The sequence below is a fragment of the Pseudophryne corroboree genome, chromosome 5 (genome assembly GCF_028390025.1).
Source record: "Pseudophryne corroboree isolate aPseCor3 chromosome 5, aPseCor3.hap2, whole genome shotgun sequence".
Lineage (NCBI taxonomy): Eukaryota > Metazoa > Chordata > Amphibia > Anura > Myobatrachidae > Pseudophryne > Pseudophryne corroboree.
In genome coordinates this window covers 728,605,606-728,629,275 of record NC_086448.1, presented here as the reverse complement: position 1 = coordinate 728,629,275, position 23,670 = coordinate 728,605,606, and the positions used below count along the sequence as shown (strand labels likewise).

At 50.4% G+C, this 23,670-nt stretch overlaps 1 protein-coding gene and 1 long non-coding RNA gene across 2 annotated transcripts in view; both read right to left on the bottom strand.

The window, feature by feature from the left end:
• PSKH2 (protein serine kinase H2) overlaps positions 1–16,559 on the bottom strand; it is an 88,310-nt gene extending 71,751 nt beyond the window's left edge. The window contains exon 1 of the mRNA XM_063925038.1: positions 16,260–16,559. Coding sequence (XP_063781108.1) covers positions 16,260–16,501 — 242 coding nt within the window. The 5' untranslated portion in view covers positions 16,502–16,559. The remainder of the gene's footprint in view (positions 1–16,259) is intronic.
• Positions 16,560–16,876: 317 nt separating this feature from the next.
• LOC134929377 (uncharacterized) overlaps positions 16,877–23,670 on the bottom strand; it is a 105,981-nt gene continuing 99,187 nt past the window's right edge. Inside the window, exon 5 of the long non-coding RNA XR_010178521.1 lies at positions 16,877–17,061. This is a non-coding gene — a long non-coding RNA (uncharacterized LOC134929377). The remainder of the gene's footprint in view (positions 17,062–23,670) is intronic.

The window sequence follows — 23,670 nt, the reverse complement described above, 5'->3', positions numbered from 1 at the left end:
ACCAAGATTCTTCGCTGGGCGGAGAATCACTTAAGCGCACTGTCAGCAGTGTTCATCCCAGGAGTGGACAACTGGGAAGCAGACTTCCTCAGCAGACACGACCTACACCCGGGAGAGTGGGGACTTCATCAGGAAGTCTTCGCACAGATTACAAGTCGGTGGGAACTGCCTGTCACGATCCGGGTATCTGGACGCCATTACTTACCCTTCAGATGCCTCCTAAGGCTGGCTCAGCGTTCCAGGACCGGATCCCGCTGTTCCTGAGTTTCCACATGCAGAATGTCAGAGTGGTGATTTCATTAGCCGCGGCCTCCGCTGTGCCCGCGTGGTTAAATGTGCGCTTGTCAGTCTGGTGTCTCCTGTCTCCTGTGGCCGGCGTCGCCATTACTGTTTCAATTCTCACATGGATTACAAACCAAACTTCCCTCCAAGTGTCTGCATGGGCGCAGCCATCTTGGATTTTGTCATCTGATCATTTCCACCAATCTGCTGTCTGTATTGTTGATTTGCATAATTGCCTAGCCAACCCCTTCCTTGCTGCAGGTATAAGTAAGCTGTGCCTGAGCAAGGAAGGCGTCAGTGCTTTGGTTGTCTAACCTAGTTCCAGTTTGTCTCTCTCCTGTGGTTGTCTTCCAGGTTCCAGCTCCTGTCTCCAGACTTCTGCTATAGAGACCCGCACCAGCATTCCATCTGCGGTGTAGCCTGACTCTCCGATCCATTCTGGACTCACCTGTTTCCAGTTACAACAATCACCTGCTTCCAGCCCAGCTTCCAGCAGTGTACAGCTTCTCTTAAAGGGCCGGTGTCCTTTCTGCAGTTTACCACTCTCCACCGGTATTATTATTTCACCGCTCTCAAACTCCAAACTTCATTATCAATCACCTGCTTCCAGCCCAGCTTCCAGCAGTGTACAGCATCTCTTAAAGGGCCGGTGTCCTTTCTGCAGTTTACCACTCTCCACCGGTATTATTATTTCACCGCTCTCAAACTCCAAACTTCATTATTATTTCATCGCTCTCAAATTCGTTTATTATTTAACTGGTTCCAGCCAGTATCCACTCCGTACCAACAACAGTCTGGTTCCAGCCAGTATCCACAGCAGCCGTTTTATCTTCAGCAGCCCAGCCTTTTCCTGGAACACCAGCTGGTACGATCCTGGGTTCTCTCCATTGCTACAGTCAGGCCTGGTAAGGACTTTCCAACTAGAAGATTATAAGAACTGTCTCACACTACCAGTGCCTGTGGCCCTTGCCACCCTGTAGTACCCAGGAATTGTATTTATCCTCTGTTGACTTTTATGTTTCCTTTACTGCTGCTGTGTTATGGAGTTTGTCATAATAAACATCATTGACTTTTATCCTGGTTGTCGTGGTCACGCCTTCGGGCAGTTATTCTACATGTTACTTACATGTCTAGGGGTCTGATACAACCTCCCAGGTTCCGTTACATCTCAGCCCCTACAACTGAGGCTGCCTCCCGTCAGCTCAGGCCCTCAGTTGTGACAGTAAGCACTGACCTAATGAATCCAGCCGGAGACCAGGATCAAGCGGCCAGGCCGATGCAAGAACTGGCAGCCCGACTTGAACATCAGGAGGCTGCACAGGGCCACATCATCCGCTGTCTCCAGGATCTCTCTACACGGCTGGATGGGATTCAAACGACCCTCCGTGGACCTGGCACGTCCGGTGCCTCCACTACAGTGACACCAGCTGTAACCCCACCCACCTTACCCATTTCCAGTCCACATCTTCATCTTCCAACGCCAGCAAAATTTGATGGATCTCCAAGGTTCTGCAGGGGATTTCTCGATCAATGTGAAATCCACTTTGAGCTTCTACCTGGCAATTTCTTCAGTGACCGTACCAAAATTGCTTATATCATCTCCCTTCTCAGTGGCTCAGCCCTTGACTGGGCATCACCTTTATGGGAGAAGTCTGATCCCCTGCTATCCTCCTATACTGACTTTGTAGCTACATTCAGGCGCATCTTCGACGAGCCAGGCCGGATAACATCTGCTTCATCTGAGATTCTCCGTTTACGCCAGGGAACACGTACTGTGGGACAGTATCTTATACAGTTTAAAATCCTGGCATCCGAACTGGCATGGAACGACGAGGCCCTGTATGCTGCATTCTGGCATGGCTTATCAGAACGCATCAAGGATGAGTTAGCTACCAGAGACTTGCCCTCTAAGTTGGATGAGCTAATTTCTCTTTGCACGAAGGTTGATCTACGTTTCAGAGAGAGAGAAACCGAGCGAGGAAGATCATCTACTCCTAAATCTTCTGCTCCTCCTCCTCGTCAACCATCTCCATCCAAGGATGAGCCTATGCAAATTAGTCGTTCCCGTCTATCTCCCGCTGAGCGCCGAAGACGTCTCTCTGAGTCTCTCTGTCTCTACTGTGCAGCTCCGTCGCACACTATCAATGCCTGTCCCAAACGTCCGGGAAACTCCAGATCCTAGCTCGCCAAGGAGAGGGCCGGCTAGGAGTAATGATCTCCTCTCCATCTCCTCATGACTGTAACCTCCCAGTGTCGCTCCAAATTGCTCAACGTTACAGGAACGTCATTGCCCTCCTTGATTCCGGAGCAGCTGGGAATTTCATAACCGAAGCTTATGTTAAACGGTGGTCCCTACCCACCGAGAGACTGTCCTCGTCCATCTCTTTGACTGCCGTGGATGGCAGCAAGATTTTTGACGCAGTAATTTCCTTAAGGACTCTTCCAGTTCGTCTGAGAGTGGGAGTTCTTCATTCTGAGTATATTTCTTTTTTAGTGATTCCAAGAGCCACACATCCAGTGGTTTTAGGCCTTCCATGGCTCCGTCTCCACAACCCATCAATTGACTGGACGACTACGCAAATACTGGCATGGGGTCCCTCCTGTGCTGAGACTTGTTTAGCCAAAGTTCTTCCTGTTTGTTCTTCCTTCCCCAGGTCATCTGATGTTCCGCCTCCTCCATATCAAGACTTCACGGACGTGTTCAGTAAAGCCTCTGCTGATATCCTTCCTCCTCATAGAGAATGGGACTGCCCAATCGACCTCATTCCAGGGAAGGTTCCACCGCGAGGCCGAACTTATCCGTTGTCTCTGCCTGAGACACACTCCATGGAAGAGTACATCAAAGAGAACCTGGCGAAGGGTTTCATCCGACCATCTTCTTCTCCAGCCGGCGCAGGCTTCTTCTTCGTTAAGAAGAAAGACGGTGGTCTGCGTCCGTGCATCGACTACAGAGGTCTGAACGACATTACCGTCAAGAACCGATACCCTTTACCCCTGATTACCGAGCTCTTTGATAGAGTTAGTGGTGCAACTATTTTCACAAAGCTGGACTTGAGGGGTGCCTACAATCTCATCCGAATCCGTGAGGGTGACGAGTGGAAGACCGCCTTTAACACCCGTGACGGACATTATGAGTACCTCGTCATGCCCTTCGGATTGAGCAACGCTCCAGCAGTCTTCCAGCACTTCGTGAATGAGATTTTCAGGGACATCTTGTACCGCCATGTCGTGGTTTATCTAGACGACATCCTCATCTTTGCTAATAATCTCGAAGATCATCGTTTCTGGGTAAAAGATGTTCTTTCCCGTCTCCGTGTCAATCACCTCTATTGTAAATTGGAGAAGTGTGTGTTTGAAGTTAAAACCATTCCGTTTCTAGGTTACATTGTGTCCGGTTCCGGACTAGAGATGGATCCTGAGAAACTCCAAGCAATCCAGAATTGGCCTATACCCTTAAGCCTCAAAGGGGTCCAGAGGTTCTTAGGGTTCGCCAATTATTATAGAAAATTTATACGAGACTTTTCCACCATTGTGGCGCCTATCACTGCATTAACCAAGAAAGGTGCTAATCCGTCCAAGTGGTCCGAGGAAGCTACACAGGCCTTTCACCTTCTGAAGCAACGGTTCATCTCTGCACCAGTTCTGAAACAGCCCGACACCGACTCTCCTTTTATCTTAGAGGTAGATGCCTCCTCCGTTGGAGTAGGAGCAGTGTTATCCCAGAGGGCCAAAGATGGACATCTACATCCTTGCAGTTTCTTCTCCCGGAAGTTCTCCCCAGCTGAGCGCAACTATGCCATTGGCGATCAGGAGTTGCTAGCCATCAAGCTCGCTCTGGAGGAGTGGAGATACCTGTTGGAGGGAGCTTCCCACTCAATCACCATACTTACCGACCACAAAAATCTTTTATATCTCAAAGGCGCACAATGTCTGAATCCTCGTCAGGCCAGATGGGCACTTTTCTTTTCTAGGTTTGATTTTAAACTCCAGTTCTGTCCGGGTTCTCAGAATCGTAAGGCCGATGCCCTTTCCCGCTCATGGGAGCAAGAAAATGAGTCCGAGTCTGCAGACAAGCATCCTATTATTAATCCGTTGGCATTCTCCACGGTAGGGATGGACTCTACGCCTCCACCAGGGAAAAGTTTTGTTAAGCCAGTTCTAAGGAAGAAGCTCATGCATTGGGCCCATGCTTCCCGTTTTGCTGGACATACAGGCATTCAGAAAACCCTTGAATTTATTTCTAGGTCCTACTGGTGGCCAACTCTGAAGAAGGACGTTATGGAATTTATTGCCTCCTGCCCAAAGTGTGCCCAACACAAAGTCTCCCGCCAGTCGCCTGCGGGGCAACTGGTTCCATTATCTGTTCCCCGTCGACCTTGGACCCATTTGTCGATGGACTTTGTTTCCGATCTACCTATCTGCAACAAGTTTAATACCATCTGGGTGGTAGTTGACCGGTTCACCAAGATGGCACATTTCATCCCTCTCACCGGTCTTCCGTCAGCTTCCAAGTTGGCTCAAGTGTTTATACAAGAGATCTTCCGACTTCACGGTCTTCCTGAAGAGATCATCTCGGATCGTGGAGTACAAATTGTAGCCAAATTTTGGCGAAGTTTGTGTCAAGCCCTCCAAGTCAAGTTAAAGTTTTCCACGGCTTACCATCCTCAGACCAATGGTCAAACCGAGAGGGTGAATCAGGACTTGGAGGCCTTCCTCCGTATATATGTGTCTTCCTCTCAAGATGACTGGGTTCAACTCCTTCCTTGGGCCGAGTTCAGCCACAACAATCAATACCATTCCTCATCTTCTTCTACACCATTCTTCATTAATTATGGATTCCACCCTAAAGTCCCAGAATTCCAACTGCTTCCCGCAACTTCTGTTCCAGCAGTGGATGTCACCTTGCGTCAGTTTTCAAATAACTGGAGGAACGTCCGCGCAGCCCTGCTTAAAGCCTCATTCAGGTATAAGAAGTTTGCCGATAGGAAGCGTAGAGCGGTTCCTGCTCTCAAGGTGGGTGATCGTGTGTGGCTGTCCACGAAGAATTTGAGGTTGAGAGTTCCCAGCATGAAATTTGCACCTCGCTACATCGGACCCTTCAAAATTGAACAAGTCATCAATCCTGTTGCCTACAGGTTACAGTTACCATCCTTCTTGAAAATACCCAGGACATTTCATGTTTCTTTGTTGAAACCGCTGATCCTGAATCAGTTTCATTCCGCACTTCCTCCAGCTCCCAAAGTTCAGACTCAACGGGGAGTCGAGTACGAGGTTGCCAAGATTTTGGACTCACGTTTCCGTTACGGTCAGTTACAATACCTCATTGACTGGAAGGGCTATGGTCCTGAAGAACGCTCTTGGACCAATGCCTCAGACGTCCATGCTCCTGCCTTGGTCCGAAATTTCCACGCAAAGTTTCCTTTAAAGCCTAAGAAGTGTCCTGGGGCCACTCCTAAAGGGGGGGGTGCTGTCACGATCCGGGTATCTGGACGCCATTACTTACCCTTCAGATGCCTCCTAAGGCTGGCTCAGCGTTCCAGGACCGGATCCCGCTGTTCCTGAGTTTCCACATGCAGAATGTCAGAGTGGTGATTTCATCAGCCGCGGCCTCCGCTGTGCCCGCGTGGTTAAATGTGCGCTTGTCAGTCTGGCGTCTCCTGTCTCCTGTGGCCGGCGTCGCCATTACTGTTTCAATTCTCACATGGATTACAAACCAAACTTCCCTCCAAGTGTCTGCATGGGCGCAGCCATCTTGGATTTTGTCATCTGATCATTTCCACCAATCTGCTGTCTGTATTGTTGATTTGCATAATTGCCTAGCCAACCCCTTCCTTGCTGCAGGTATAAGTAAGCTGTGCCTGAGCAAGGAAGGCGTCAGTGCTTTGGTTGTCTAACCTAGTTCCAGTTTGTCTCTCTCCTGTGGTTGTCTTCCAGGTTCCAGCTCCTGTCTCCAGACTTCTGCTATAGAGACCCGCACCAGCATTCCATCTGCGGTGTAGCCTGACTCTCCGATCCATTCTGGACTCACCTGTTTCCAGTTACAACAATCACCTGCTTCCAGCCCAGCTTCCAGCAGTGTACAGCTTCTCTTAAAGGGCCGGTGTCCTTTCTGCAGTTTACCACTCTCCACCGGTATTATTATTTCACCGCTCTCAAATTCCAAACTTCATTATCAATCACCTGCTTCCAGCCCAGCTTCCAGCAGTGTACAGCATCTCTTAAAGGGCCGGTGTCCTTTCTGCAGTTTACCACTCTCCACCGGTATTATTATTTCACCGCTCTCAAACTCCAAACTTCATTATTATTTCATCGCTCTCAAGTTCGTTTATTATTTAACTGGTTCCAGCCAGTATCCACTCCGTACCAACAACAGTCTGGTTCCAGCCAGTATCCACAGCAGCCGTTTTATCTTCAGCAGCCCAGCCTTTTCCTGGAACACCAGCTGGTACGATCCTGGGTTCTCTCCATTGCTACAGTCAGGCCTGGTAAGGACTTTCCAACTAGAAGATTATAAGAACTGTCTCACACTACCAGTGCCTGTGGCCCTTGCCACCCTGTAGTACCCAGGAATTGTATTTATCCTCTGTTGACTTTTATGTTTCCTTTACTGCTGCTGTGTTACGGAGTTTGTCATAATAAACATCATTTATTTTTATTCTGGTTGTCGTGGTCACGCCTTCGGGCAGTTATTCTACATGTTACTTACATGTCTAGGGGTCTGATACAACCTCCCAGGTTCCGTTACATCTCAGCCCCTACAACTGAGGCTGCCTCCCGTCAGCTCAGGCCCTCAGTTGTGACACTGCCACAGGTGGACATGATAGCATCCCGCCTCAACAAAAAGCTACAGAGGTATTGCGCCAGGTCAAGAGACCCTCAGGCGATAGCTGTAGACGCCCTGGTGACACCGTGGGTGTTCCAGTCGGTCTATGTATTTCCTCCTCTTCCACTCATACCCAAGGTGCTGAGGATAATAAGAAAAAGAGGAGTGAGAACAATACTCATTGTTCCAGATTGGTCACGAAGGACTTGGTATCCAGATCTGCAAGAATGCTCACAGAGGACCCGTGGCCTCTTCCTCTAAGACAGGACTTGTTGCAACAGGGGCCCTGTCTGTTCCAAGACTTACCGCGGCTGCGTTTGACGGCATGGCGGTTGAACGCCGGATCCTAGCAGAGAAAGGCATTGCGGATGAGGTCATTCCTACGCTGATAAAGGCTAGGAAGGACGTGACAGCTCAACATTATCACCGTATATGGCGAAAATATGTTGCTTGGTGTGAGGCCAGTAATGCTCCTACGGAGGAATTCCAGCTGGGCCGTTTCCTTCACTACCTACAGTCCGGAGTGAATTTGGGACTAAAATTGGGTTCCATTAAGGTCCAGATTTCGGCCCTATCCATTTTCTTTCAAAAAGAGTTGGCTTCTCTGCCTGAAGTTCAGACGTTTGTAAAGGGAGTGCTGTATATTCAGCCCCCTTTTGTGCCTCCAGTGGCACCTTGGGATCTTAACGTGGTGTTGAGTTTCCTGAAATCCCACTGGTTTGAACCACTCAAAACGGTGGAGTTGAAATATCTCACGTGGAAGGTGGTCATGCTATTAGCCTTGGCTTCGGGTAGGCGTGTGTCAGAGTTGGCGGCTTTGTCACATAAAAGCCCCTATCTGGTGTTCCATGCGGATAGAGCACCCACATTTCCTACCGAAAGTGGTTTCATCCTTTCACATAAACCAATCTATTGTGGTGCCTGTGGCTACTACTGACTTGGAGGATTCCGAGTTACTTGATGTGGTCAGGGCTTTGAAGGTTTATGTAGCCAGAACGGCTAGGGTCAGGAAAACAGAGTCTTTGTTTATCCTGTATGCTTCCAACAAGCTTGGTGCTCCTGCTTCAAAGCAAACTATTGCTCGCTGGATCTGTAACACGATTCAGCAGGCTCATTCTGCGGCTGGATTGCCGCTGCCAAAATCAGTTAAGGCCCATTCCACTAGGAAGGTGGGCTCTTCTTGGGCGGCTGCCCGAGGGGTCTCGGCATTACAGCTTTGCCGAGCGGCTACTTGGTCAGGGGCAAACACTTTTGCAAAGTTCTACAAGTTTGATACCCTGGCTGAGGAGGACCTGGTGTTTGCTTAATCGGTGCTGCAGAGTCATCCGCACTCTCCCGCCCGTTTGGGAGCTTTGGTATAATCCCCATGGTCCTTACGGAGTCCCCAGCATCCACTAGGACGTTAGAGAAAATAAGATTTTACTTACCGGTAAATCTATTTCTCGTAGTCCGTAGTGGATGCTGAGCGCCCGTCCCAAGTGCGGACTTCTTCTGCAATACTTGTATATAGTTATTGCTTCAATAAGGGTTAAGTTATGGTTGCATCAGGGTTGTACCTGATGCTCTGTTTTTTGGCATACTGTTAACTGGTTGTTATCACATGTTATACGGTGGCTGGCTGGTATGAATCTTGCCCTGGATTACCAAAATCCTTTCCTTGTACTGTCAGCTCTTCTGGGCACAGTTTCTCTAACTGAGGCCTGGAGGAGGGGCATAGAGGGAGGAGCCAGTGCACACCAGAACCTAAATTCTTTCTTAAAGTGCCCATGTCTCCTGCGGAGCCCGTCTATCCCCATGGTCCTTACGGAGTCCCCAGCATCCACTACGGACTACGAAAAATAGATTTACTGGTAAGTAAAATCTTATTTTATATATATAAAGCGCTATTTAGGCTGGGACCTTGGTTTCAGTATATTGTGGCGCTGGGTGTGTGCTGCCATACTCTCTCTCTGTCTCTCCAAAGGGCCTTATTGTGGGTCAGTCCCCATATTTATTTATCCCAGTGTGTGTGGGGGTGTCAGTACGTGTGTGTCGACATGTCTGAAGCGGAAGGCTCGTCTAGGGAGGATGCAGAGCAGATGGTGCTGGTGTCTCCGTCGGTACAGCCGACACCTGATTGGGTGGACATGTGGAATGTTTTGAATGCTAATGTGGCTTTATTACAGATTGGACAAAGCAGAGTCCAAAGACAAGCAGGGAATTAACCCATGGCTTTTACTGTGTCCCAGGACCCTTCAGGGTCACATAAACGTCCCTTTACCCAGTAGCAGACACTGATACCGACACGGATTCCGACTCCAGTGTCGACTAGGATGATGCAAGGTTGCACCCATGGGTCGCGAAAGTATTTAATATATGATTATTGCAATAAAAAAAAATGTTTTGCATATCACAGAGGATTCCTCTGTCCCTGACACGAGGGTCGGCATGTTTAAAGGAAAGTAAACTAACCCATCTCATGAGCTGGTGAGCACCGGCCCTGCTAAGAGCAATAAGAGTTTCCTTAGTATAGAGACGTGCGGTTTGGTTCTCTAGAAATCCAAACCCAACCAAATTTTGTGGATTTGAACCGAACTGAAACTGGATCTTTCGTGGAGATCCAATCCAATCCGAGTCCTGGTTCAGAATTCAGATTTTTAAATATGAATTTTGGGTTGTGCATTACAAAAATTACATGATTTTAGCTTTTTTTTGTCCATTATCAAGAAATCCAAGACCAAAGATTTGGATTTTAAATCCGAATCCCAAACCAGTACACTTAAGAGTAGTGAAGTTAGAACCAAAACCAGAAGCTTCGCGCACATCTCTACCTTAGTATAAGATAAAATGATAGAAGCTGCTAATGTAGATGATATGGAAATCAGCACAGGCTTCTTGGAGAGGCATGTCTTATGACTATCAGTGGCGTAACTACTGCCCCCGCAGTCCTCGCGGTGGCTTGGGGGCGAGGGGCTGCGGGGGCGCCACTGATTTAGCACAGATTGACATGCGGACGACCCGTCCGCATGTCAATCTGCGGTCTCCTTCCCTCCGCTGCTGTGTTGGAGGGACATGGAGGGCACAGCGCGCGCCTCTCCCGTGTCCGTCCTGGCTCTCCGGCCGGTCTAATAAAGGAAGTGCCGTTCGTGAGCTCTGATTGGCTCACGAACCGGCACTTCCTTTATTAGACCGGCCGGAGAGCCAGGAGGGACAGGGGAGAGGCGCGCGCTATGCCCTCCGTGTCCCTCCAACACAAGGAGCAGGGGGGGGGGGAGAGCAGGCACTGAGGGGGCATATGTGGCACTGTGTGGGAATATCTGGCACTGGAGGGATATACCTGGCACTGTGGGGGAATATCTGGCACTGTGGGGGAATATGAGGGGGCATATGTGGCACTGTGGGGGAATATCTGGCACTGTGGGGGAATATGAGGGGGCATATGTGGCACTGTGGGGGAATATCTGGCACTGTGGGGAATATGAGGGGGCATATGTGGCACTGTGGGGGAATATCTGGCACTGAGGGGAATATGAGGGGGCATATGTGGCACTGTGGGGGAATATCTGGCACTGGAGGGATATACCTGGCACTGTGGGGGAATATCTGGCACTGGAGGGATATACCTGGCACTGTGGGGGAATATCTGGCACTGTGGGGGAATATGAGGGGGCATATGTGGCACTGTGGGGGAATATCTGGCACTGTGGGTGAATATGAGGGGGCATATGTGGCACTGTGGGGGAATATCTGGCACTGGGGGCATATACCTGGCACTGTGGGGGAATATCTGGCACTGTGGGGGAATATGAGGGGGCATATGTGGCACTGTGGGGGAATATCTGGCACTGGAGGGATATACCTGGCACTGTGGGGGAATATCTGGCACTGTGGGGGAATATGAGGGGGCATATGTGGCACTGTGGGGGAATATCTGGCACTGTGGGGGAATATCTGGCACTGTGGGGGAATATGAGGGGGCATATGTGGCACTGTGGGGGAATATCTGGCACTGGAGGGATATACCTGGCACTGTGGGGGAATATCTGGCACTGTGGGGGAATATGAGGGGGCATATGTGGCACTGTGGGGGAATATCTGGCACTGTGGGGGAATATCTGGCACTGTGGGGGAATATGAGGGGGCATATGTGGCACTGTGGGGGAATATCTGGCACTGTGGGGGAATATCTGGCACTGTGGGGGAATATGAGGGGGCATATGTGGCACTGTGGGGGAATATCTGGCACTGGAGGGATATACCTGGCACTGTGGTGGAATATCTGGCACTGTGGGGGAATATGAGGGGGCATATGTGGCACTGTGGGGGAATATCTGGCACTGTGGGGGAATATCTGGCACTGTGGGGGAATATGAGGGGGCATATGTGGCACTGTGGGGGAATATCTGGCACTGTGGGGGAATATGAGGGGGCATATGTGGCACTGTGGGGGAATATCTGGCACTGTGGGGGAATATGAGGGGGCATATGTGGCGCTGTGGGGGAATATCTGGCACTGTGGGGGAATATGAGGGGGCATATGTGGCACTGTGGGGGAATATCTGGCACTGTGGGGGAATATGAGGGGGCATATGTGGCACTGTGGGGGAATATCTGGCACTGGAGGCATATACCTGGCACTGTGGGGGTATATCTGGCACTGTGGGGGAATATGAGGAGGCATATGTGGCACTGTGGGGGAATATCTGGCACTGTGGGGGAATATCTGGCACTGTGGGGGAATATGAGGGGGCATATGTGGCACTGTGGGGGAATATCTGGCACTGTGGGGGAATATGAGGGGGCATATGTGGCACTGTGGGGGAATATCTGGCACTGTGGGGGAATATCTGGCACTGTGGGGGAATATGAGGGGGCATATGTGGCACTGTGGGGGAATATCTGGCACTGTGGGGGAATATGAGGGGGCATATGTGGCACTGTGGGGGAATATCTGGCACTGGGGGCATATACCTGGCACTGTGGGGGAATATCTGGCACTGTGGGGGAATATGAGGGGGCATATGTGGCACTGTGGGGGAATATCTGGCACTGGAGGGATATACCTGGCACTGTGGGGGAATATCTGGCACTGTGGGGGAATATGAGGGGGCATATGTGGCACTGTGGGGGAATATCTGGCACTGTGGGGGAATATCTGGCACTGTGGGGGAATATGAGGGGGCATATGTGGCACTGTGGGGGAATATCTGGCACTGGAGGGATATACCTGGCACTGTGGGGGAATATCTGGCACTGTGGGGGAATATGAGGGGGCATATGTGGCACTGTGGGGGAATATCTGGCACTGTGGGGGAATATCTGGCACTGTGGGGGAATATGAGGGGGCATATGTGGCACTGTGGGGGAATATCTGGCACTGTGGGGGAATATCTGGCACTGTGGGGGAATATGAGGGGGCATATGTGGCACTGTGGGGGAATATCTGGCACTGGAGGGATATACCTGGCACTGTGGTGGAATATCTGGCACTGTGGGGGAATATGAGGGGGCATATGTGGCACTGTGGGGGAATATCTGGCACTGTGGGGGAATATCTGGCACTGTGGGGGAATATGAGGGGGCATATGTGGCACTGTGGGGGAATATCTGGCACTGTGGGGGAATATGAGGGGGCATATGTGGCACTGTGGGGGAATATCTGGCACTGTGGGGGAATATGAGGGGGCATATGTGGCGCTGTGGGGGAATATCTGGCACTGTGGGGGAATATGAGGGGGCATATGTGGCACTGTGGGGGAATATCTGGCACTGTGGGGGAATATGAGGGGGCATATGTGGCACTGTGGGGGAATATCTGGCACTGGAGGCATATACCTGGCACTGTGGGGGTATATCTGGCACTGTGGGGGAATATGAGGAGGCATATGTGGCACTGTGGGGGAATATCTGGCACTGTGGGGGAATATCTGGCACTGTGGGGGAATATGAGGGGGCATATGTGGCACTGTGGGGGAATATCTGGCACTGTGGGGGAATATGAGGGGGCATATGTGGCACTGTGGGGGAATATCTGGCACTGTGGGGGAATATCTGGCACTGTGGGGGAATATGAGGGGGCATATGTGGCACTGTGGGGGAATATCTGGCACTGTGGGGGAATATGAGGGGGCATATGTGGCACTGTGGGGGAATATCTGGCACTGGGGGCATATACCTGGCACTGTGGGGGAATATCTGGCACTGTGGGGGAATATGAGGGGGCATATGTGGCACTGTGGGGGAATATCTGGCACTGGGGGCATATACCTGGCACTGAGGGGGAATATCTGGCACTGGGGGCATATACCTGGCACTGTGGGGGAATATCTGGCACTGGGGGGAGCAGGCACTGAGGGGGCATATGTGGCACTGTGGGGGAATATCTGGCACTGGGGCATATACCTGGCACTGTGGGGGAATATCTGACACTAAGGGGAGCAGGCACTGAAGGGGCATATGTGGCACTGTGGGGGAATATCTGGCACTGGGGCATATACCTGGCACTGTGGGGGAATATCTGACACTGGGGGGAGCAGGCACTGAGGGGGCATATGTGGCACTGTGGGGGAATATCTGGCACTGGGGGGCATATACCTGGCACTGTGGGGGAATATCTGGCACTGAGGGGAGCAGGCACTGAGAGGGCATATGTGGCACTGTGGGGGAATATCTGGCACTGGGGGCATATGTGGCACTGGGGGGGTATATTTGGCACTGGGGGCATGTACCTGGCACTGTGGGGGAATATCTGGGACTGGGGGCATATACCTGGCACTGTGGGGGAATATCTGGCACTGGGGGGGGGTATATTTGGCACTGGGGGGGGGGTATATTTGGCACTGGGGGCATGTACCTGGCACTGTGGGGGAATATCTGGCACTGGGGGCATATGTGGCACTGGGAGCACGGCCTTAGCAACAAGCACTACCCCCTAGCAACGAGCATGACACCCAGTGCATGAAACCCCTGGCAACGAGCATGACACCCTGAGCATGAAAATCCCTGGCACTGTGCATGGAACCAAGAGCATGAAACCCCTGGCAACGAGCAGGTAATTTAAAAGTAATTAGAAGACTTACTGTAGAACTTAATGTGTAATGGGCATTACGGTGTGTGGCATAATGTATCACGGACATTGCGGTGTGTGTCATAATGTGTCAGGCATTACGGTGTGTTGTATACTATATCACGGGCATTGTGGTATGTGGTATAATGTCTCAGGGGCATTGCAGTGTGGCATGTATAACGGGCATTGCGGTGTGTGGCATAGGGTATAACGGCATTGCGGTATGTGTCATAGGCATTACGGTGTATGGTATACTATATCACGGGCATTGTGATATGTGGTATAATGTCTCAGGGTCATTGCAGTGTGTGGCATAATGTATCACGGACATTGCGGTGTGTGTCATAATGTGTCAGGCATTACGGTGTGTTGTATACTATATCACGGGCATTGTGGTATGTGGTATAATGTCTCAGGATCATTGCGGTGTGTGTCATACTGTGTCACAGACATTGTATGTGCTATAATGTATCAGGTGCATTGCAGTGTGTAGCATAATGTATAACGGGCATTGCGATTCCTGTCATAATGTGTCACATGCATTACGGTGTGTGGCATAATGTGTCGGGGGCATTACAGTGTGTGCATATTGTGTCATGTGCATTATTGTGTGTGGCATTATGTCTCAGGGCCTTTGCAGTATGTGGCATAATGTATACTGGGCATTACTATAAGGAGGAAAAATTACAAATAATGTAAGGGGCATGAATCAGGATTATTTTTCTTTCCTGTGGTGGCTAACGTCTGGGCGTGCAGGTTGCAAAACTGGGGTATAAGGTAGTCTTTTCCTGCAATGCCACGCCCCTTTATGTGAAGCCACACCCATTTAAACGAAGCCACACCCCTTTTTTGTGGCACACGCCTTTGGCGCGCGCATGTTTGTCCCTTTACTAGTGCCAATTATGGGGGGGGGGGGGGGCGCCAAAGGATTTTGTGGCTTGGGGGAGAAAAATTTCTAGTTACGCCACTGATGACCATGTAATTAAATTAATCTCTTTAATTAATATTTTTACAACATAAGGAAAGAAGGGAATGTGCACAAAATAGCGTGGAGTTTAGAAAAGGTACTAGTGATGAATGGGTTTGGTAACTGTGGAGAAAACACTAAACATCTAAAAGTAACATAAAACTAATTGCCTGCCTTTGTATGCAAAACGAAACATATTAAGAGAAATGTGTCATAAATTTACATAATCGCAGAGTTACAGCATTGCATATTTAACATTTGCCCTCGGGTACAATTCTATTACGAGCGATATATGGCTACGCACATCATTCAGAATGCCGATAGCCGAACATCGCTGAATCTCTGTTGGGTGTAAGGAAAAATCTGCCATGATGCCTCTACAACATATATAACACCAGCTACTTATGGCAACTAGCGACACATTGATTTGCTACCTGGAGTCACAGCTAGAGCACCTTGAGAGCCACCAATCTAGTCCGATATACACAGTCCAGGCCGGGCATCCATTATTCAGATACCCGTTAACTGAAATATGCTGAAATCCGGAATATTTTGCCCCTGTAGTGAAGTCATGACATGGCCGGCATCATGACGTTACTGGAGTCCGCAGCCAATCACAGACAGGTGGGGGAGTGGCTTTGCAGCCATTCCCTCATGGTCACTACTCCCAGAACCCGCCACCGACTCTCACTGATACGCCGGACCCACCCCTGCCAACACGCTGGACCCTGCTGCCGACACGCCGCTCCCACCGTGGACTCCCAGGACCCGTTTGGATAACAGGTATTTTGTTATCCAGAAAAATCCCATATCTGGAATGCTTCTGGTCTCGAGTATTCCAGGTATGGAATATTCGTCCTGTACTTTATATTGTAACCTGCTAGAGTATTTTCTGATTGTTACTTGTGAGCTGTTAACTCCTTGGGACAAAAACCTTTCCTAATGTTTCCTTTATGCCTACTTGCAGAGTAGCTTATGGCATTGTATTCTTGGAGATCTGAGATTGCCAAATTTATCTCAATAAATATATACTTGCATTAATTCTACTTGCACTAAAGCAATAATAAGGAAATATTTATTCTGGACCAACTGGGATTTTTAGGCAAATCTATTATTTTCTAGAGCAATCTGAATAAGCTTACCTAGCTGTAACTCTGGGGTCAAACTTGGCACGGTATCGAGCCACTTGAATCTTCTTTGCCTCTACGTCTGGTTGTCTTTTAGGTTCTTCTTGCAGCCCCCAGAATTCTGCCTTGCATTGTACCGGCTCATTACAGAACTGAACTGGAACCATGGCACGGATCAGCTTGACATAGTAAGGATGTTTTTTCAGGGGAGGCTCCATAGGCTCTGGGAGCACCTTACTGCTTGCTCCGCATCCCATCTCAGGAGGATAGGAGCACGAAGAATACAGCCAGAAGACCAGGATCCATCACTCGTCCAGGTACCTAACACAGAAAGGACACAAATCCTGAGTAGATGCTAGATGAACTCTTCCTAAACCCTGCCCATGACAACATCTAATAGCCTAGTGCATACTGTGAGACACAGACATGTAACTAGGGGGAGGCAGCCTAGTAGAACATAATAAACTATAAAATAAGCTCAGTATTAACTTAGAGCTTTCTTGATCAACTAATTAATAATAACTTAAGTATAGTCCACAGAAATGATTATTATTTAATTTTTTTAAGAATTTGCAAAACAAAAGAAATAAGTTATAGCTCATTTCATGGTAGAAGTATCTAGTTATTACAATTGCCTTTTCAAGTTCCTTCACTTCTCACGTTCCTAGTTCCTACATCATCAGGTTTCCCCGGGACAATCCTGTTTTCAGCATTTGTCTCTACTGCTTATTCCTATGTGTCAATACAGAGCCTTAATGATTTTCTAGGACAGTCATTCATTGAAGATGTCTTCCTTGCGTCCACGCTCCTTGTGTTTCTGTAATTAGATAATTAATAGAACACCTGAATTAATAACAGCATTTAGCAACCAAAGGTAAATATAGTTAAAAATTGAGACCTCCGCACACAGGAAATACAGATATGTCACAACTGTGATCCTGAGAATACTATTCAGAACTCTAGAACTTGTAAGCCGAGGTGGCCTAGCATCTGCCAGTTCAATAAACTAGTAAAATACTAATTAATGGGCAAGTGAAAAGAGAATGTCAGGTTTCAAGGCGTTGGGTATGCAAGACCGCCGGGATCCCGACCGCCAGAATGTTGACATGGGGGCGAGCGCAATGAAGCCCCTTGTCTGCATTCTGGCGGTCGGGATACCGGCGTCGGTATGCTGACCGCCGAGATCCCGACCGGCGGTCTCATAACTACATCCCGCTTGAAGTGCTGCCACTTCTATAGAGTATATAGCGCATCCGGAAAGTATTCACAGCGCTTCACTTTATCCACATTTTCTTATGTTACTGCTTTATTCCAAAATGGAATAAATTCATTTTTTACCTCACAATTCTACGCACAACACCCCATAATGACAACGTGAAAAAAGGTTTTTTTTAGATTTTTGAAAATGTATAAATAAAATACTTTCCAGATGCACTGTAGATGCAGGATCATCGGCAGTTTGGTTTACATCATATAGGATTAGTTAATTTCAAGAAGAAAATACTTCTAAAGTTATACCAGAGAAGCATTTGGTGCTGCTTGTCAATCCGGAAGGGGTTATAAGGCCCTTTCCAAACATCTTCTACAGTGAGAAAGAATAGAGAACAAATGGAGACCATGGAAGGCAGTTGGCAATCTTCCCAGGAGGGGGCATCCCAGCAATGACACCTAAAGATGAGATTGTGTAATGCTCTGAGAAAATGCTGAAGTAGCCAAATTGCTACATGCAGGGATTCATGGCCTTTGTCAACATGGGAAATATCAAAGTTCATGAGCAGCAGAAAACAACAACTGAACATTATTTATTAACAGTTATTTATATAGCGCACACATATTCCGTAACGCTTTACAGAGAATATTTTGCCCATTCACATCAGTCCCTGCCCCAGTGGAGCTTACAATCTATAGGGCAGATGTATTAACCTGGAGAAGGCATAAGGAAGTGATAAACCAGTGATATGTGCAAGGTGATAAAGGCACCAGCCAATCAGCTCCAATATGTAAATTAACAGTTAGGATTTGATTGGCTGCTGCCTTTATCACCTTGCACATATCACTGGTTTATCCAGGGCCGGCTCTAGGCATGTTCGAATAGAGCGGCCGCGCAGGGCACCACCCTTCATGGGCGCCGCGCGCTGGCGCCGCCATATTCGAACATGAAGCCGGCCCTGGTCACTGCAGGCGCTTGTGTGCGCTATACGCGCTGAGCGGCGCCGGTATCTAACGTCAGACGCCGGCGCAGCGCACACAGCGCACACAAGCGCCTTGGACGCTTCCTGGCCGGCCGCCCTCCCGCCCGCACCCGGCCGCCAGCACGCCAGCACCCGGACAGCAGTACTCACCCTCCAACGCCGCAGGTATTTGGAGGGGGGGGGGTGAATCATTTAAGGATGGCACTGTGGGGGCATTTATGGATGGCACTGTGGGGGCATTTATGGATGGCACTGTGGGGGCATTTATGGATGGCACTGTGGGGGCATTTATCTGGCACTGTGGGGGCATTTATCTGGCACTGGGGGCATTTGTCTGGCACTGTGGGGACATTTATCTGGCACTGTGGGGGCATTTATCTGGCACTGGGGGCATTTGTCTGGCACTGTGGGGACATTTATCTGGCACTGTGGGGCGCACTGTGGGGGCATTTATCTGGCACTGTGGGGACATTTACCTGGCACTGGGGGCATTTGTCTGGCACTGTGGGGACATTTATCTGGCACTGTGGGGCGCACTGTGGGGGCATTTGTCTGGCTCTGTGGGGACATTTATCTGGCACTGTGGGGACATTTATCTGGCACTGTGGGGCGCACTGTGGGGGCATTTATCTGGCACTGTGGGGACATTTATCTGGCACTGGGGGCATTTATCTGGCACTGGGGGCATTTGTCTGGCACTGTGGGGACATTTACCTGGCACTGGGGGCATTTATCTGGCACTGGGGGCATTTATCTGGCACTGGGGGCATTTGTCTGGCACTGTGGGGACATTTATCTGGCACTGTGGGGCGCACTGTGGGGGCATTTGTCTGGCACTGTGGGGACATTTATCTGGCACTGTGGGGACATTTATCTGGCACTGTGGGGCGCACTGTGGGGGCATTTATCTGGCACTGTGGGGACATTTATCTGGCACTGGGGGCATTTGTCTGGCACTGTGGGGGCAAATATCTGGCACTGTGGGCATTTATCTGGCACTGTGGGGACATTTATCTGGCACTGTGGGGGCATTTATCTGGCACTGTGGGGACATTTATATGGCACTGTGGGGGCATTTATCTGGCACTGGGGGCATTTATCTGGCACTGTGGGGACATTTATCTGGCACTGTGGGGACATTTATCTGGCACTGTGGGGACATTTATCTGGCACTGGGGGCATTTGTCTGGCACTGTGGGGACATTTATCTGGCACTATGGGGACATTTATCTGGCACTGTGGGGCGCACTGTGGGGGCATTTATCTGGCACTGTGGGGGCATTTATCTGGCACTGTGGGGGCATTTATCTGGCACTGTGGGGACATTTATCTGGCACTGTGGGGACATTTATCTGGCACTGTGGGGACATTTATCTGGCACTGGGGGCATTTATCTGGCACTGTGGGGGCATTTATCTGGCACTGGGGGCATTTGTCTGGCACTGTGGGGACATTTATCTGGCACTGTGGGGCGCACTGTGGGGGCATTTATCTGGCACTGTGGGGACATTTATCTGGCACTGGGGGCATTTGTCTGGCACTGTGGGGACATTTATCTGGCACTGTGGGGCGCACTGTGGGGGCATTTGTCTGGCACTGTGGGGACATTTATCTGGCACTGTGGGGACATTCATCTGGCACTGTGGGGCGCGCTGTGGTGGCATTTATCTGGCACTGTGGGGACATTTATCTGGCACTGGGGGCATTTATCTGGCACTGGGGGCATTTGTCTGGCACTGTGGGGACATTTATCTGGCACTGGGGGCATTTATCTGGCACTGGGGGCATTTATCTGGCACTGGGGGCATTTGTCTGGCACTGTGGGGACATTTATCTGGCACTGTGGGGCGCACTGTGGGGGCATTTGTCTGGCACTGTGGGGACATTTATCTGGCACTGTGGGGACATTTATCTGGCACTGTGGGGGCATTTATCTGGCACTGTGGGGACATTTATCTGGCACTGGGGGCATTTGTCTGGCACTGTGGGGGCATTTATCTGGCACTGTGGGGACATTTATCTGGCACTGTGGGGGCATTTATCTGGCACTGTGGGGGCATTTATCTGGCACTGTGGGGGGATTTATCTGGCACTGTGGGGGGATTTATCTGGCACTCCCGCCCGCACCCGCACCCGGCCGCCCGCCCGCCCGCCAGCACCCGGACCCGGACAGCAGTACTCACCCTCCAACGCCGCAGGTATTTGGAGGGGGGTGAATCATTTAAGGATGGCACTGTGGGGGCATTTATGGATGGCACTGTGGGGGCATTTATGGATGGCACTGTGGGGGCATTTATGGATGGCACTGTGGGGGCATTTATCTGGCACTGGGGGCATTTGTCTGGCACTGTAGGGACATTTATCTGGCACTGTGGGGGCATTTATCTGGCACTGGGGGCATTTGTCTGGCACTGTGGGGACATTTATCTGGCACTGTGGGGACATTTATCTGGCACTGTGGGGACATTTATCTGGCACTGTGGGGACATTTATCTGGCACTGGGGGCATTTATCTGGCACTGTGGGGGCATTTATCTGGCACTGGGGGCATTTGTCTGGCACTGTGGGGACATTTATCTGGCACTGTGGGGCGCACTGTGGGGGCATTTATCTGGCACTGTGGGGACATTTATCTGGCACTGGGGGCATTTGTCTGGCACTGTGGGGACATTTATCTGGCACTGTGGGGCGCACTGTGGGGGCATTTGTCTGGCACTGTGGGGACATTTATCTGGCACTGTGGGGACATTTATCTGGCACTGTGGGGCGCACTGTCGGGGCATTTATCTGGCACTGTGGGGACATTTATCTGGCACTGGGGGCATTTATCTGGCACTGGGGGCATTTGTCTGGCACTGTGGGGACATTTATCTGGCACTGGGGGCATTTATCTGGCACTGGGGGCATTTGTCTGGCACTGTGGGGACATTTATCTGGCACTGTGGGGCGCACTGTGGGGGCATTTGTCTGGCACTGTGGGGACATTTATCTGGCACTGTGGGGACATTTATCTGGCACTGTGGGGCGCACTGTGGGGGCATTTATCTGGCACTGTGGGGACATTTATCTGGCACTGGGGGCATTTGTCTGGCACTGTGGGGGCATTTATCTGGCACTGTGGGGACATTTATCTGGCACTGTGGGGACATTTATCTGGCACTGTGGGGACATTTATCTGGCACTGTGGGGCGCACTGTGGGGGCATTTATCTGGCACTGTGGGGACATTTATCTGGCACTGTGGGGGCATTTATCTGGCACTGTGGGGGCATTTATCTGGCACTGTGGGATCATTTATCTGGCACTGGGGGGACATTTATCTGGCACTGTGGGGCGCACTGTGGGGGCATTTATCTGGCACTGTGGGGACATTTATCTGGCACTGTGGGGCATTTATCTGGCACTGTGGGGGCATTTATCTGGCACTGTGGGGGCATTTATCTGGCACTGTGGGATCATTTATCTGGCACTGGGGGGACATTTATCTGGCACTGTGGGGCGCACTGTGGGGGCATTTATCTGGCACTGTGGGGACATTTATCTGGCACTGGGATCATTTGTCTGGCACTGTGGGGACATTTATCTGGCACTGTGGGGCGCACTGTGGGGGCATTTGTCTGGCACTGTGGGGACATTTATCTGGCACTGTGGGGACATTTATCTGGCACTGTGGGGCGCACTGTGGGGGCATTTATCTGGCACTGTGGGGACATTTATCTGGCACTGGGGGCATTTGTCTGGCACTGTGGGGGCATTTATCTGGCACTGTGGGCATTTATCTGGCACTGTGGGGACATTTATCTGGCACTGTGGGGGCATTTATCTGGCACTGGGGGCATTTATCTGGCACTGTGGGGACATTTATCTGGCACTGTGGGGGCATTTATCTGGCACTGGGGGCATTTATCTGCCACTGTGGGGACATTTATCTGGCACTGTGGGGACATTTATCTGGCACTGTGGGGACATTTATCTGGCACTGTGGGGACATTTATCTGGCACTGTGGGGCGCACTGTGGGGGCATTTATCTGGCACTGTGGGGGCATTTATCTGGCACTGGGGGCATTTATCTGGCACTGTGGGGACATTTGTCTGGCACTGTGGGGACATTTATCTGGCACTGTGGGGACATTTGTCTGGCACTGGGGGCATTTGTCTGGCACTGTGTGGACATTTATCTGGCACTGTGGGGACATTTATCTGGCACTGTGGGGCGCACTGTGGGGGCATTTATCTGGCACTGTGGGGACATTTATCTGGCACTGTAAGGGCATTTATCTGGCACTGTGGGGGCATTTATCTGGCACTGTGGGGGCATTTATCTAGCACTGTGGGGGCTTTTCTGTATCTACATATCTGGCACTGTGTGGCCATTTATGTATCTGGCATTGCTGGGGGGCATGTCATGTGTAGCTGGCACGGCTGGGGAGCATATCATATAGTGTTCCCGCTAGGCAATGTGTCTAACGTGCTCTGCCTGGCGCAAAGTGTCTAACGTGCTCTGCCTGGCGCAAAGTGTCTAACGTGCTCTGCCTGGCGCAAAGTGTCTAACGTGCTCTGCCTGGCGCAAAGTGTCTAACGTGCTCTGCCTGGCGCAAAGTGTCTAGGAGGTTCTACCTGGTGCAGTGTGTATTAACTGCACTACTGTGTGGTGTAATGAGAATTGCCACTATTATGTGGCCACGCACCTTCCCCACGAAGCAACGCCCCTAAATTTTTGCTGCGCGCCTCCGGCGCGCACTATCCATGCTTTGCCGTGTAGGTAGATGAGCACCAAGCATTACAGTATGTACATCATTTTGCCCTCCTAACTTAAAAATGTGCCCTCCGTGCCCTAAAAAGTGAACACTATCGTGTAACTGGCACTGCTAGGGGGGCATATTGTGTGTAGCTGCCACTGCTGGGGGGCATATCATGTCTATCTGGCACTATACTGGAGACATTGTGTGTAAGGAACACTACTGTGGCTGTTATGTGTAAGGCTGCTAATTGTGTGCGTAGAGGGGGTATGAAAATATATTTATTTATAGTCTAATAATATGAAGTTATGAGGCCACGACCTCTTTCCAAGAGGCCACGCCCACTTTTCCTGGGGCGCACGCCTTCGGCGCGCGCATTGGGGGGTGGGGCGCTTTTACATGTTTTCGCTCAGGGTGCTAGTAGGCCTGGGTTTATCACTTCCTTATGCCTTCTCCAGGTTAATACATCTGCCCCTATTATTATTCCCTATCGCA